Source organism: Symphodus melops, assembly GCF_947650265.1.
Source record: "Symphodus melops genome assembly, chromosome: 22".
Taxonomy (NCBI): domain Eukaryota; kingdom Metazoa; phylum Chordata; class Actinopteri; order Labriformes; family Labridae; genus Symphodus; species Symphodus melops.
Window position 1 is genome coordinate 105,169 of NC_136712.1, and position 14,832 is coordinate 120,000.

The window sequence follows — 14,832 nt, forward strand, 5'->3', positions numbered from 1 at the left end:
AGTGTAGTGGTCATCATGGACAGAGAATATTACTCTAAAATAGATAAATTAAACCTATTTCTTCAGATACAATTAAATTAATACAAAAAATTATTGATAATCTTTACAATAAAAAATGTATTAACTTTAAACAAAAAACTTACCTGCTTGGCACACCTGAACCCAGGCCCAGGCTGTTCTATATGCTCCCTAAGATACACAAGGATCCTGCGAAATGGAGTAGGCCGCACGAAATCCCTCCAGGCAGGCCTATTGTGTCAGACTGCAGCAGTGACACCTACAACACGGCGGAGTATATTGACTTCTTCTTGAACCCCCTGTCCATCAAACACGACAGTTACATTAAAGACACATACCATTTTGTTGAAATTATCAGGAGCCTCCACATCCCACATGACGCCATGCTGTTCACCATAGACATTGACAGCCTGTATACAAACATTGTCAACCTCGGTCGACTTCCTGGACACCACCACCTACAAAGGAGCGGGGTTCAGTGAAACAGGCAGACTGGATGTGAGGGTGTTTTTTTAAAGAGGCAGACACTCACGCTCTGCTCTTTAGAACCAGCCACCATCCTAAACACACTTTTGCTGGGCTGGTGAAATCTCAGCTCCTGAGATTTCACAGGATCTGTAGTGACAAAGGGGATTTTAAACAGGCCACGAAGGTGCTGTTCTCAGCTCTGGCCACTAGAGGGTACCCTCGTTCTTTTCCATGAAAATGTTTTAAGACTTTTCAGGAGAAAAGGCCTGTACAGACCTCTCCAATCCTCCCCTTTGTCACTACATTTTCCCCGTCAACTGTGAGACTTGTGAGGGTAATTAGGAGTCATTTTACCTCCTTTATGGCAGACACACAGGGGCTGCAGGAGAGGAGGATCATCGCAGCCTACAGGAAAAATAGGAACCTCCAGTCCTACCTGGTAAAGGCAAAACTCACGCCTCTGTTGACCTCTGCACCCAGAGGTCACAGACAATTTTTCAAGCACCAGACATGGCTGCAAAACACACAGACAAAGACAATTTTTCGCTGCCAGCTGCGGGGAAGCCCTCTCACCAGGAATTGTGTTTACCTGATTACCTGTGCTACCTGTGGGGCAAAGTATGTTGGGGAGACAGGAAACACAATCCAGGTGAGGTTCACCCAGCATCGGCACAATGTTTTAAAAGAAAAGGAGTCTCAGAGGCTGGTGGTGGGACACTTTGTCCTCCACGGGTGGGACGCTGTCCGTGTCTCTGTCCTTGAGGTCCGATGGAGCGTGGCCCAGAGACGGAGGTCTGAACCCATCTGGATCATGGGGCTGGGCACGAGACATCCACAAGGCCTCAATGAGAGGTAGGGCATGTGATGGCCAGTGCACTGGATCAGGTCCTCTATCCCTAACCCCTCACCCCTATCTCCTAACCTTAACCTTTATCCTCACACCTAACCTTAACCCTTAACCCTAACCCAAACTCCTAGCGACTTACACGTATCATTGTTATCAAGTATCTGCTGTTTGAACCTCTTTGTAAATATGCAGAACTAATTTGTTTTTCAAATGCTCATTACCAGCATGACATCCTGTGGACATAACCAGTGATTTCGACCTCTCCACAGATGTTTTTACTTAACCTGTCCATAAATGTCAAAACACTTTTTCTTTGAAAGAAAGTCTTTAATGTGTTCATGATCATGTTTACTGTGACACTTCTGTTTCCACATATTAGTGAAAGGTTTTGTTTAAGAGTCTATCTTGGCCACATCCCCCATGCCAGACCAGGCAGGATGAGCGCGATGAGGACTGAAGAGAACAGGTTGACCGCGTTGTTGTCTAAGATCGGTTTCCCACAGATCCGCCGAGTCGTGGCGGACTCGTAACTCACGACCTTCCCAATGCTGGAGTCAAAACCTGAAGACAAAAACAGAGGAAACGGTCGACATTAGATCATTTTGTTCTTTGTTTTTCTTTTGGATTTAAAGATCGTCAATAAACTCATTAACCTGCTTTGTTAAACTTAAGTCTTTACATTTTTTAAAGACTAAAGTAGAAGATTAACTGTAAATATAAGTGTCCATTAACTCTTTATACAAATATTTATTTATAACCCTCATTTCATGAGTTTCTTTTAATTAACATGTTCATTTCTGTAATCTAGTGTTTTAATTTCTTGAAAACCTCAGTGCATGTAGCATGTAGCATGTAGCACCCAAGTGTTTCAGTGAGGATTTATTCAAAGTGCAGATAAAACAAGAAAACCAAATGTAAGAAAGAAAATTCAAATAATATCAGAATGAGTTTGTGAGCCGCTGGAACCAAAGTGACATGAAATATATGTGGAGCTAAAAAGGGCCAGAGTTGACACAACTGTTTAATACTTCCATTTAGGGAAACCTCTGTCAGAGACTCTCATCCATTGTTCCTACCAGAGTACTGCAGGTGAGCTCCCAGGAAAGAGTCCAGCATGGACCCCAGCAGGCCGGCCACGCCTCCGTACACAATGATTGGCCACTGAGGGTCTGCCAGATGCAGGTCACTGATAAACAGAAGCTGTGTCAAAAAGTACGCCACGCCCACTGCAACACCACCAAGGAAGCTGGCGGCCAAGCCGACAGGAGTAACTCCTCCGTTTGTTCCTGGAGCAGAATTTCAAATTAAAGAAACATTGCTTTATATGTTCAAGCAACAAGAAGCACAAACACAGTGTAACTAATCATATTTCAGTTTCCTGGAAAAGTGACCTTTAATGGAGAGAAATGTGATTTCTTCTGTATCATCGATGACTTCATACTCAAGCAGAGGTTTCACACATTACCACTAATAACAATAAAGTCTATTATAAAACATGTCTGAGCACAAATCTAACAGACACAAAGTGAACAATCATTTACTCTTCTCTGGTGTTCCCACGGGATCTCTGACTGTCTTTGTAAACTTTCTCTATCAAACAAACGTCGGGAAGGTCGTCAGCAGAGAGGAGGACGAGGACGTTGGTGCATCTCTGTCCCATCAGACGTAATCAACACTTTTATTTTAGTAGTGTCTCTTAATGTGAAGCTGTATACCTGAAAACATGGCCAGCTCAAAAGGCTCACCTGATAAATCACAGATTGTGGTAAAGCTGCTCTTTATTACAAAGACTCTCACATCTGTGTCACTGGGTCTAAAACTGAGATCCAGATCAAAAGCTGGAAGACGGAGGAGGAAAAGGTTTCACGTCTTACCTGCTGGGACTTCTTGCCACGTAGTGATGAGTCTAGGCTGTGATTGGCTGAGAACAGGCCCCACCTCTGATGCCCAGGTGTCTCCAGTGCTACATGCAAGTGCTCCCAGCAGAGAGAGACACATCCAGGAGGCCGAGTACTGTTTACTGAAGTCTATGGGCATCTCACCTGGACCCACCTGGAAACACAGACAAGCCAATAACAGAAGACTGAACACATAAAGAGAAACATGTGAGCTGTTTGTGGTTTTACCTCGATCATGTAAAGGAGTGCCAGCTCTGCAGGAACTCCCCCGTTACAGAACACCTGAACCCAATTCCTCTGACCGCCTTCACACAAACAAACACTTCAGTTCACGTAAAGTCTCATGTAGATTTAAAAAAACAAATCTCTCTCTCTACTTCTTACCTTCTTTATAATCAGCGTCTATCTTCTTTTTTTGCACTCCTCTCCAGCGGGTGAGTCTGGACGAGGTGATGAAAAAGGCAAGCAGTGAGGAGAAGAAGCTGAAGTTTGCCATGGTCAACACAAAGCCAACCAGGAGACCTGACAGAAGAAACATCAGGTCATCATCTTTTCCCTCTATGCTGTTTGAATGAGCGTGTTTCATCCAGCAGGACGGAGAGACAGACTTACAATAACTTTCATTTGTTTCTAAACCACAGACGACTTCTCCATTTTGCACAATAACTTCTCTCTCTGATCACATCTTTTTATAGATAGATACTTTATTGATCCCGAGGGAAATCCAATTTACATCTGTTAAATCACAAACATCACAGAAGCAAAACTTTGTTATAAGCTCACCATGGTCTGTTTCCTCTACATGTATCTAGCAGCTGAAATATGACTAAAACATATCCATCATCTATGAGCCGAGTTACGACAATATGGTGGGTTTGTTGGTTGATTATTTTGTGAAATAATTATTGATAATCATTTTCAAATTATTCCAAAAGACAAACTGGCGTGTCTGCTGTTGTCAGTTTGGCTAAGTAAGTAAAGTAAGTCCTGAAGCTCATGAATCATTCATGTTCTTCTCACCTCCCAGCGCTCCTGATTTGTCCAGACTGCGACGCTTCAGCGCTCTGACTGTCAGCACCAGAGGAACCAAGATGGAGAACAACCAACGCCATGGTGATACAGGCTGCAGAGTTCCTGTAAAGACATTGAGACAGGATCACTCAGCTGCTGACATGTAACGTATGTGTTGAGTAAGAGATGGACACTCCTCCCCTCCTACATCTGTTGGGTTACCGTCCACTCTGCTCCTCCTAAAGGCAACATCACCCTGATATCTCTCCAAACTCACTTTGGTCTCCTTGGTAGGAGGGAATGAAAGCTGCCTATCTCTGATTTTTATTTTTATCCACCGTCCTAACTCTCCAATAAAAGCCCAAAAACTATCTTAAAAAAAGATGTTCCAGGATGAAAGGAGAGAAACATCATCGAAGGGTCCGGCTGAAGACCCTGCAGCAAGGCGCTGAACTGTGCAGGTTTATGTGTCTTTATTCCATTTACCACAAAGCTGAACTAAAACCAAGTCTAGTTCTTGACTGAACACATTTAGTTTGTCTTTCAACATTTTCAGTAAAGAAAGAAACCTCAGAGCTGAAGTTTGCAGGAAGTGTCTCTATGGTCTCTGTGTGCGGACAGGAAAGCTCCCGTTCACACAAAGGATTTATTGAGACCAGAGCGTCACAGAGGAATAAAAAGACAAAGAAATACAAACTGCACAGAACATGATGACGTGTGAAGGAGGAGAATAAGGAGCATCGTGAAAATTGTTCCTGTTCTGCATGTTTGTTCAGCTTTTAAATAGTGAACACAGCGCAGCAGTGTTCTGGCAGAGCACATGGTTGTTTGTGTCCGTGGATCAAAATCAAACTAAAGACTTTTTTATCAGGGTTACAAATTCTAAACTTTAGCATTTTAAACTGGATTAATCATGGTTTAAAAACATGTTTTACTAACCCTAACCTTTCCTCAGCAACATCATTGCATAATGAAACATTGATAAAACTACATATTTAAAATGTCATTAATCTATTTAACCTTTAATGAATAGTGAAAATCCTCCCTATGCAACCACATTATAACGGAGCTGCCTGTTTTTCCCACAGCAACAACAGAAAACATGATGACACATGAAGTCAAATACTAAATACTAAATAAACTGAAGAGAGAGAGAGGGAGAGAGGGAGAGAGAGGGAGAGAGAGAGAGAGAGAGAGAGAGGGAGAGAGGGAGAGAGAGAGAGAGGGAGAGAGAGAGGGAGAGAGAGAGAGAGAGAGAGGGAGAGAGAGAGGGAGAGAGAGAGAGAGAGAGAGAGAGAGAGAGAGAGAGAGAGAGAGAGAGAGAGGAGAGAGAGAGAGGAGAGAGAGAGAGAGGAGAGAGAGAGAGAGAGAGAGAGAGAGAGAGAGAGAGAGAGAGAGAGAGAGAGAGGGAGAGAGAGAGAGAGAGAGAGAGAGAGAGAGAGAGACAGAGACAGAGAGAGGGGGGGGGGACGGTGTGTATCGGTCGTACCCTGCACCGTTAGCCTGTTGGTTTGAGATGTCTCGCTTCTCCCAACTCAACCAGCTTTGATTGTTAAGAAACTTTAATGTTTGTGTAGCGGGTCCAGAATTGTTACAACACAAACATCTGTCATATTTATGCTTCTCGCGAGCAGAGAAAGGGTTAAAAAAGGAGAGCGTCTCACCATAGTATGTGCTGATGGTGAGCGAGACGATCCAGAAGAAGAGAGAGAGAGCCAGAGTGGCACACAGGACGATCATATCAGTCATCATCTTGATGTATTCTTTCATCAGCACGTCGGCCTCAGAGTCCATACTGGCAGACACACGAAGCTGCAACACACACAGAGAGAGAAAAATAAATAAAGTTTAGAATTATATTCATTATAAGTAGATGTATGTATATTTTAAAAAGTTACATGAAATTATAACCATTTTTTATTATTTTATTTTAGAGAGAGAGCTTAGGATGCGTTAGAAAAACCAACATCCATCACATTTGACGTTTTTTATTTTTGTATGAAATATTTCTGATTCTCAATAAAGATTGTAAAAGAGGTTTTTGGATTGTAATCGTTTGTGACAATAAGAAGCAGATAAACAAACGATAAAGGACAATTCATCTAAAGAGACCTGTAACCTGGTTTCTAGGTCAGGGTATTTCTTCACCTAGTCTCTAGTTTGATTATGAACAAACTGGGAGATGAAACAACAGTGATACCTGATTCAGAAACCCCTAACCCTTCCAGGGAAGAGTCCATGACCCAGTACCACGTACCCTGAACCCCTGACCCTGACCCAGCAGTCTGACCCAGTACCACGTACCCTGAACCCCTGAACCCCTGACCCAGCAGTCTGACCCAGTCAGTTATAATCATGACAGTTTGTACAGAACCATTAGGACACAAGGGGGTACACTGAGGATCCAAACTAGACCAGAACTCTGTCCAATCCGTGCATGCTTGAAAAGTCCTTCACCCCGACACAGGACAATCAGTGTGATGCTAACCGTGACCCCGGTATGTTTATCATATTATTATAAATATATTTTCGGTCCACTCACCGGTCGTTTCCGGTTCCATCGCGTCTTTTTACGGCTCACTAGAACAGCTAGCTAACAGCTAGCTAACAACTAGCTAACGTTAGAGAGGACGACGTTAAATGTGAAGATGTCTTTTTTATCATAAAGCAGTTAAAAAAGCTCAAACAAAGCGAACACACAGCCGAGCCTCTGAGATGTTTAACACATGACACTAGCCGGAGGGTAAAGAGGGACGGACCGACACATTTCATTAACGGACAACTTCCGTAAATAAACCGTTGAGAGTTCTTAAAGGGACAGTGCCTACATTTAAAATCCTGATCAATAAACATATCATCATAAATTCCCTTATATCTATAAAGACAATATTTATTTGTGTGTTATCTCAAGTCCCAACATATGAATCCATCAGAGTCCCAACCTCAGGAAATGAATTTGTAGCTTGTTTTCAATTGATTTAAAATAAAAATGATGATGATCTGATGATGACTCTGACTTTAGTATTTTATTGTGCAATGAAAGTGTCATCATTGAAAATCATCTTTTCATTTGAGTGTGTTTGTGTTTGATTGTACAAAACTTAAATTTTAATACTTAACAGCCTGTCCAACATGATTAACACAGTCACTATGGACACTAACACCAGCCTATCTAGACCTGAAGACAAATTCTCGGTATTTAACCGATGGTCTTGTAAGAGGTGCTGTGTGTGAATAATACCCCGCTCAGAGAAACGTCTCCGCTGCTAACACAATCAGTTACACCTGCAACTTGTTCTTGACCCCAGAAAGGTCAGTGTAACTCTAATCTATGCTTTCTATGAACACACACTAACAAAGATGCAGAGACAAGTGAGGATAAGGATGTCACTTACCGAGTGGGAGGGATTGGATGAAAATGAGAGTGGATGTGTGAAAATTTGAAGCAGATGAAACTTTTAAAGGACAGAAGAGATCCACCCCTTCAGGGAGAGAAAGAGAGGGAGAGAGAGATTATTATTTTGCCTTTAGTGGAGAGATAGGACAATGGGAGATGAAAATCAGAGAGAGAAAGTGTGGGCAAGGAGCCACAGGTCAGATTTGAACCAAGGCCACCTGCTTAGAGGACTACAGCGTCCATGCATGTGGTGGCGTGCGTGCTAACCACTACACCAGCAGCGCCTGAGAGAGAGAGGGAGAGAGAGAGTGCACACGCCTGTCATTGAGCCAGGGGAAATGGTGTTGTGCAATCCTTCTTAATTGTTAAATCAGTTTGTATTTTTACCTCTCTATAAACACCAAAAACATCCAATACATTGGACAAATATGAAGTGTAATGTTTGAACCAAATGTTATTGCAATCCATTGACAGTTTTTATCTATTTATTTCATGTTTATTTATAAAGTGCAAAGTGTGGAGGAAGTGTGAATTAAACACAGGTACCTGTGTTCTGTAGCTAACCCCTCACTCCAGTCATGCCCCTGTGTGCCTGAATGATAAGTTACATCAACTACCCTATGGCCCTTAGTCGCCACTGCAACAAAAACTGTGTTAGCACCTACAACAGACCATGGTGGAGCTCCACGTAGTCACAATGCCAATACTAGCTACCCTGCCACATGGCCCCTTCAGGCTCCCACACCTTAACCGTGGAGACTGATGGACAGCCATAGCTTGAACATCACCAGAAGGATTCTTCCTTCATTGACTTCAAGTAAGACCTTGGGAGGCTGGACAGTGAGCTCCAGCATCCCAGAGCAACCCACCTACATGTTGGCTATCACCTCCCACCATACCCACATGCAAACCTTCTATATCTTATCTGCTCTACCATATGGCCATCACAGCCCAAATATTATTGCAACTTTCAACAGACCCAAGCTCCATACATGCGAGCCCCAGGTACTGACATAGTTGATACTACCTTCCTAACACATGGCCTCTACGCCCCCCAAAGTTTGGTCCCCATTCTTGATCAGTGAACTCCATGAGGACTGCGTTCTTCCACCTGTCTTATTTGGATCATATTTGTGTTTTATAAATGTATTTTATTTATCTCTTTCATAGATACGATTTCACATTACCTTATTTTTGTAAAAATATTATATTGTGGTAAAAAAAGAGTCCACTTTGGAGGGATAGTCAGCATCTTTTCCAGCAAGCTAACGTCTATGATATTAACAGATTCACTGTAAATTATTCATTCATATGATATCAATGTTGGCACGCTAGCATTAAAATGTATTCTGTTACATCTGCCTAAAAATAATTTGACTGTTTAAGGTCAGGTGAGATAAACGATAATGCAGTGTTAATAAAAGTGAACTTAGAAATCAGAAGAACTAATACTGCCTGATTTTAAAGTCATGTCGACAGGTGGCAGCAACTCGTTCACGTTTCTTGTATGTTTACAGTTTATCATTAATGCCATTAGAATGTTTAATTCAATAATCTAACCAATACGATCATTTAGAACTATAGCAAGTTAAAAAGTCAAACAACGTTGCTGGAAATGGTTCAAAGGTCTGAAAGGTCAAAGGTCATTTAAACTATGAGTGAATATATCCAACAGGGTGTAAAACAAAGTCGAGTCGTTGGAAGTTTTTATGGCTCATTTTTGATGATTGTTTACGTTACTGCATAAACTGATGTTATTTAGCGTCCATGTAAACCGTGAAATTTAGAATCCCCAATCAGAATGATTTCAATCAGATTGAAGAAATTGTGCACATGTAAACGTATCCACTGACTCACAGACCATAACAATATGTCAGGCCTCACATTAGTACAAACTGTTTGCTGTGGCATAAAAAAATTCCGTCTCAAATCTTCCTGCGTCTCCCAGTCATTTGGATCAGTTGGCCTGACTCTGATCTGCCCAAAACCCTAACTGGTGCCACACACCACTGCATTATAACCAAAGGTAACTTTGCTTGTCCCTGGCGGGGCCTCAAAAATACATAAAAATTCAACAACTCCAAAAATTGAGGGGGCGGCAGTAGCTCAGTCTGTAGGGACTTGGGTTGGGAACCGGAGGGTCGCCGGTTCGAGTCCCGGCACGGACCAAGTCCGGAAATTGGTCTGGTAGCTGGAGAGGTGCCAGTCCACTTCCTGAGCACTGCCGAGGTGCCCTTGAGCAAGGCACCGAACCCCAACAACTGCTCTGGGGCGCTCTCTGTGGGCATCCCCCTCACTCTGAGACCTCTCCATTAAATGCAGAGTGAAAACCGAATTTCCCCTCGCGGGATTAATAAAGTATATGAAAAAAAAAAAAAAGAAAAAAAAAAAAACAACAAAAATCCGATCCACCACAATCAGAACCAGAACAATCAGTCTGGATCCAGTTTGAGTTTATAATGAACCCAGTCTGGATCCAGTTTGAGAATCTAAGGGACCACGTCTGGATCCAGTTTGAGTATATAAGGGACCCAGTCTGGATCCAGTTTGAGTATATAAGGGACCCAGTCTGGATCCAGTTTGAGTTTAAAGATTAAGCTCTTAGTCTCTAGTCAGAGCTATTTTAAAAACAGCTGATATTTATTTTTTATTATTTTGAAAAAGAAAAGGAAAAAGATGAGCAGGAAGTGAGTCCCAACAACAGCAGCCTGCCAATCAGAGAAGAGACGTAACAATACGTATCCTCCCTTTTATCCAAATATGGTCACAGAAAACAATGCTTGACCCCGAACCAATGGGAGGCGTCACGCTGACTTTAAACACAGATGCCTCCTCTGTGTGTCAAACCGACAGACTGTTGTTTTCCTATCCATGAGAAAAGTGACCTAAACTAAAATTATTAAACTTCACAGGACTCAACTGCTGGTTGTAGAGACCACTGACCCATCGACCCTGTCGACCTATCGACCCAGTCATTTGTATTTTTGAGTGTTTGACATCATTATTTGGTGGTTAGAACGGCTGGGTCGCTACATCCTCTTCTTAAATACAGTTTACTTTGTTTTTATTTTTTATAACACAGTACAAAAAACACAATACAGAACAAAACATTCCCTGACAGCATTGCAGATATGAAAAGACAATATGACGTGACAGTTAAAAAATAAAAACAAGAACAGGAAGAGAGCAGGAAAAGACATGGAGACCTTGAAAGCTAAACAATAAACCAGGTAAAACAGTGAAGGTGAGTGATTAAGACAGGTTCCCTTTAGTTAAAGACACATGTCGTTATAAGCAGCCATCTCTTCATAAAGATATCAGACTTTAGTTGTAACTGAGCAGTTAAGACCTCCATCAGTTTCTGTTTCCTCTGTGGATTCATCACTTTTATTGTCACCATTTTCCACAAGCATCAGCAGAATATGTACCAAGTGTTTTTGATCACTGGTGTATCGATCCGTATGGGTTAGTTCAAGAAGACACTGACTTGAGGTAAACTGTAAATCGATTCCCAGAATTGGATCTATCTCAGTCTTTATCCCCTTCCAATAAGAAAGCAACACTGGGCCAAAATATGTGTGAGTGGTCACCAACCATTTTACATCTCCTCCAGCAGTTAAAGAACCTTCTCTTTGTCTTCCAGTCAAACTCCTTCCAACTGTTACTATTGATACCTTTATGACATCCAATACACATTGCTTCCCATTCACCATCCTCAGTTATAACATTTAACTCCAGCTCCCATTTAGTTTTGATATAAAAAGTGTTGTCTGATGCATCAATCAGCAGATTCCTATATAGATGGGAAACATGCTTTTTATTAGGTAGCTGACGTATTGATATATTGATAAAGTAATTTTCTATATTTGATGGTGCATTTTCAATAATGTCCCAGTCTTCGTGACTCGTAATGTAATGTCTAACCTGAAAATACCGAAACATATTATTTTGGGGTTTTTCTTGCAGATATGAGAACGGCTGTAAAACATTATCACAGAATAACTGGTCAATAATCTTGAGGCCTTTACCTGCCCAAATCTTAAAGGTAGTATCCATTGTTGAAGGGGGGAAGTCTGGATTCCCAACCATCTGTACAGCCCGAGAAAGTGCAGCTTTCCCTCTAATTCTTTTATGGATTGTTGACCATTTAAAGTGTTTTAGCCATATATTTTTGATTTCCAGTTTCTTCTGGTTCTGCTTGCTCAGAAACACTAGGACAGCTAAAGGTACAGCTGGCAGAGGGTTCTGTTCTATGCTTACCCACCCCGACTCTACACTGTTAATCCTGCTGCTGTCAACTGTGCTGCCCAATAATAGTATTTTATATTAGGGCGACTGAGAGTGAGCGTCTTAAGTCTCACACGTGGTCTCTTGTTTTGCCAAATGAATCTAGAGACAAGCCTGTCCAACATATTGAAGGTTGATGTCGGGAGAGATGTAAACAAGAGTCTAGGAAGTAAATTCATCTTAACAGCCTCTATTCTACCCAGAAGCGATAGCGGTAATATGTCCCATCTTGCCAATTCGTTTCTAAATGTCTCAAATATTTTTTTATAATTTGACTTATACAACTGTGTTACCTGGGGAGTGAGAGTAATCCCTAAATATCTGAAACCCTGACTAGACCTGCGGAAGGACACTATATAATCCAACTGGCTGGGCCATTCCCCAGCTACCATCATCGCCTAAATACAGACTTCTTAAAGCTACCATGTTTACCAAACCAAGAATAAAGTGTCCTATTTGAGCTGCGTTAAACATCTGAAAATAATTCACCCTGAAAAGGAAGCTGGTCTTTCACATTCTTAGAAAACATTAAAAACAATGCACACAGTGTCTCTGTTCAAAGACGGATCCATTCAAATAATTGGCATTTACTTCAAATATTTCTTAGATATTTTAATCTGGAGCAAATTAGTGGAATGACCAACAAATCTCCTGACTTATTGACAGTGTTGTCCTAAATGGCGCCATTTAGTTGGTGTAACTCTCTAACAGAGTCGTATTAACCAAATCATCATGTGACAGTCGACATTCTGATTTCTCTGAACGTTTGTCATCAGATAAATATCAACACAAGTCTCTTTGATTCACCTCAGTCGCTGAATTAAATCTCATTCAGACAGAAAAGTTTAAATCCTGTCACAGCCATGGTCCTGTCAGATTTAACTAAATATTAGTCATAAAAAATATATATAATCATGATCCATCCCTGAGCACACAACAACATAATCTTCAACTCTAAAAACGTATCTGTTACCATGGCAACCAAACAAAAATAAGTAATGGGCACCAAGTATTGACTGAATAATCTTTTAGCCTACTTCTTTATAGTTTGATTTGATATTCAAAATGAATGTCGTAATTGTTGATTACTATTAATCTACTACTGTTATCATTAATTACTTTATCTTATACTTAATAGTTACGTTCATGCCAATAATGTTTAAATTTTTAAGACACGACGTATCAAGTTTCGAAGACTCTGACTTTCATAGACTGAATTAAAAACCATCTGTATATAAGTACAGATCTGTTGTTGTTGTATCAGGATGCAAACGGACTCTTTTTGGCTCTCCCGACTTTCCGTAGTGTTTACATTTAGTGTTAGCCCGCTAGCTGGATAGCAGCTGTGCTTATTGTCGTGTGAAAAGCAAAGTGAAGGAAGTCTTTACTTGTCATGGCCGAGGCGGAGGAGCTGCGGCCCGTCCCTCGGGAGAGAGCCATCCTGGAGAGTTTCTTCACCCAGCTCGGTATCTTCTCCTTCGACCGGGCCAAAGACTACGTGGAGAAGGAGAAGGACAGCAGTAAGAGCTCCGGACCGGCCTGGGCATCACTGCTGGCCGCGCTGGCTCACCTGGCGGCCGCAGAGAAGTTATATCACAACATGACGTTCCTGGGCCAGAAGATGGGTCTGTTATTATTATACATATTAAATATTCATACTAAATATTCAATGTGTTATTATGATCAATACTACATATTCAATGTGTTATTATGATCAATACTACATATTCAATGTGTTATTATGATCAATACTACATATTCAATGTGTTATTATGATCAATACTACATATTCAATGTGTTATTATCAATACTACATATTCAATGTGTTATTATGATCAATACTACATATTCAATGTGTTATTATCAATACTACATATTCAATGTGTTATTATGATCAATACTACATATTCAATGTGTTATTATGATCAATACTACATATTCAATGTGTTATTATGATCAATACTACATATTCAATGTGTCATTATTGATACTAAATGTAAATGTCTGCTGATGCCAAAGACAGATATCTGTTTTAACAGCAGATGGTGCTGAAGCTGTTATTTGGTTCCTCTCTTCTTCTTCTATGAGGTTTATTTGGTTCCTCTCTTCTTCTTCTATGAGGTTTATTTGGTTCCTCTCTTCTTCTTCTATGAGGTTTATTTGGTTCCTCTCTTCTTCTTCTATGAGGTTTATTTGGTTCCTCTCTTCTTCTTCTATGAGGTTTATTTGGTTCCTCTCTTCTTCTTCTATGAGGTTTATTTGGTTCCTCTCTTCTTCTTCTATGAGGTTTATTTGGTTCCTCTCTTCTTCTTCTATGAGGTTTATTTGGTTCTTCTCTCTGTAGGTGGTCAGTCCTTCTTCAGCCGCAAAGACTCCATCCGGACCATCTACACGTCTCTGTACAACGAGCTCAGGAAGGTGGTGTCGATGGGGCGTCACAGCCAGCCAGGCTCCACCTCCTACCTGGAGGACCTGCTGTCACACCTGTCGGAGCAGCTCTGTCACTTCACGCAGGCTCGCATGGAGATGGCTGACCTGTACGAGAAGACGCACTCGCTGGGCAGCCAGAAGAGCATCAATTCAGAGGAGCTGGTGACCACGCTGGAGGCCGTCCTGCACAAATACAGCACCAAGTGAGTATCTGTTAGTTTGCACAATAAGCAGGAGACAGAATCTCTTTATATGAAAAGAGTCTTCAAAGCTCGAACCTGCTGCTGACTGGGTTCACAAGGACAAACTCATATTTGATCTAGGGTAGAAGAGATGTCATCACGTAATCAAACGTCAAATCATTGTTCAAGTTCATTTCCTGGATTTTGAAAGCAGCTATTTTATTTTTTATTTGAAGTGTAGAGGCACATTTCTCCTGATTAAAAGCTCTTAACTCTTCCTCCCATCACTCTGAC

At 41.3% G+C, this 14,832-nt stretch overlaps 2 protein-coding genes across 4 annotated transcripts in view; one reads left to right on the forward strand and one right to left on the reverse strand.

Annotated features, from left to right (window-relative positions):
- Positions 1-1,639: 1,639 nt before the first annotated feature.
- tmem19 (transmembrane protein 19) lies at positions 1,640-13,393 on the reverse strand. 3 transcript variants are annotated; one of them, XM_079335060.1, is made up of 8 exons: positions 13,315-13,393; positions 5,907-6,054; positions 4,252-4,365; positions 3,616-3,753; positions 3,460-3,536; positions 3,208-3,385; positions 2,410-2,619; positions 1,640-1,894 (listed from the first exon to the last, which is right to left on the reverse strand). In XM_079335060.1, exons 2-8 carry the CDS (start codon positions 6,034-6,036, stop codon positions 1,734-1,736), a joined length of 1,008 nt encoding a protein of 335 aa, XP_079191186.1. In that variant the 5' UTR covers positions 6,037-6,054; positions 13,315-13,393; the 3' UTR covers positions 1,640-1,733. The 3 variants fall into 3 exon arrangements, with proteins under 3 accessions (XP_079191186.1, XP_079191187.1, XP_079191185.1); XM_079335061.1 differs by lacking the exon at positions 13,315-13,393 and adding an exon at positions 7,638-7,658; XM_079335059.1 differs by lacking the exon at positions 13,315-13,393 and adding an exon at positions 6,785-7,046.
- Positions 13,315-14,832, forward strand: part of kics2 (KICSTOR subunit 2) — a 2,723-nt gene continuing 1,205 nt past the window's right edge. Inside the window, exons 1-2 of the mRNA XM_079335058.1 lie at positions 13,315-13,551; positions 14,271-14,559. Coding sequence (XP_079191184.1) covers positions 13,320-13,551; positions 14,271-14,559 — 521 coding nt within the window. The 5' untranslated portion in view covers positions 13,315-13,319. The remainder of the gene's footprint in view (positions 13,552-14,270; positions 14,560-14,832) is intronic.

Excerpts from the sequence above, each read along its gene's own strand:
- tmem19 (XM_079335060.1), bottom strand. The coding sequence starts at position 6,036 with ATGGACTCTGAGGCCGACGTGCTGATGAAAGAATACATCAAGATGATG. Across the intron at positions 3,537-3,615 it reads AGACGCTGATTATAAAGAAG|GCGGTCAGAGGAATTGGGTT; the intron begins GTAAGAAGTAGA and ends GTTTGTGTGAAG. Across the intron at positions 2,620-3,207 it reads GTGGCAAGAAGTCCCAGCAG|GAACAAACGGAGGAGTTACT; the intron begins GTAAGACGTGAA and ends ATTCTGCTCCAG.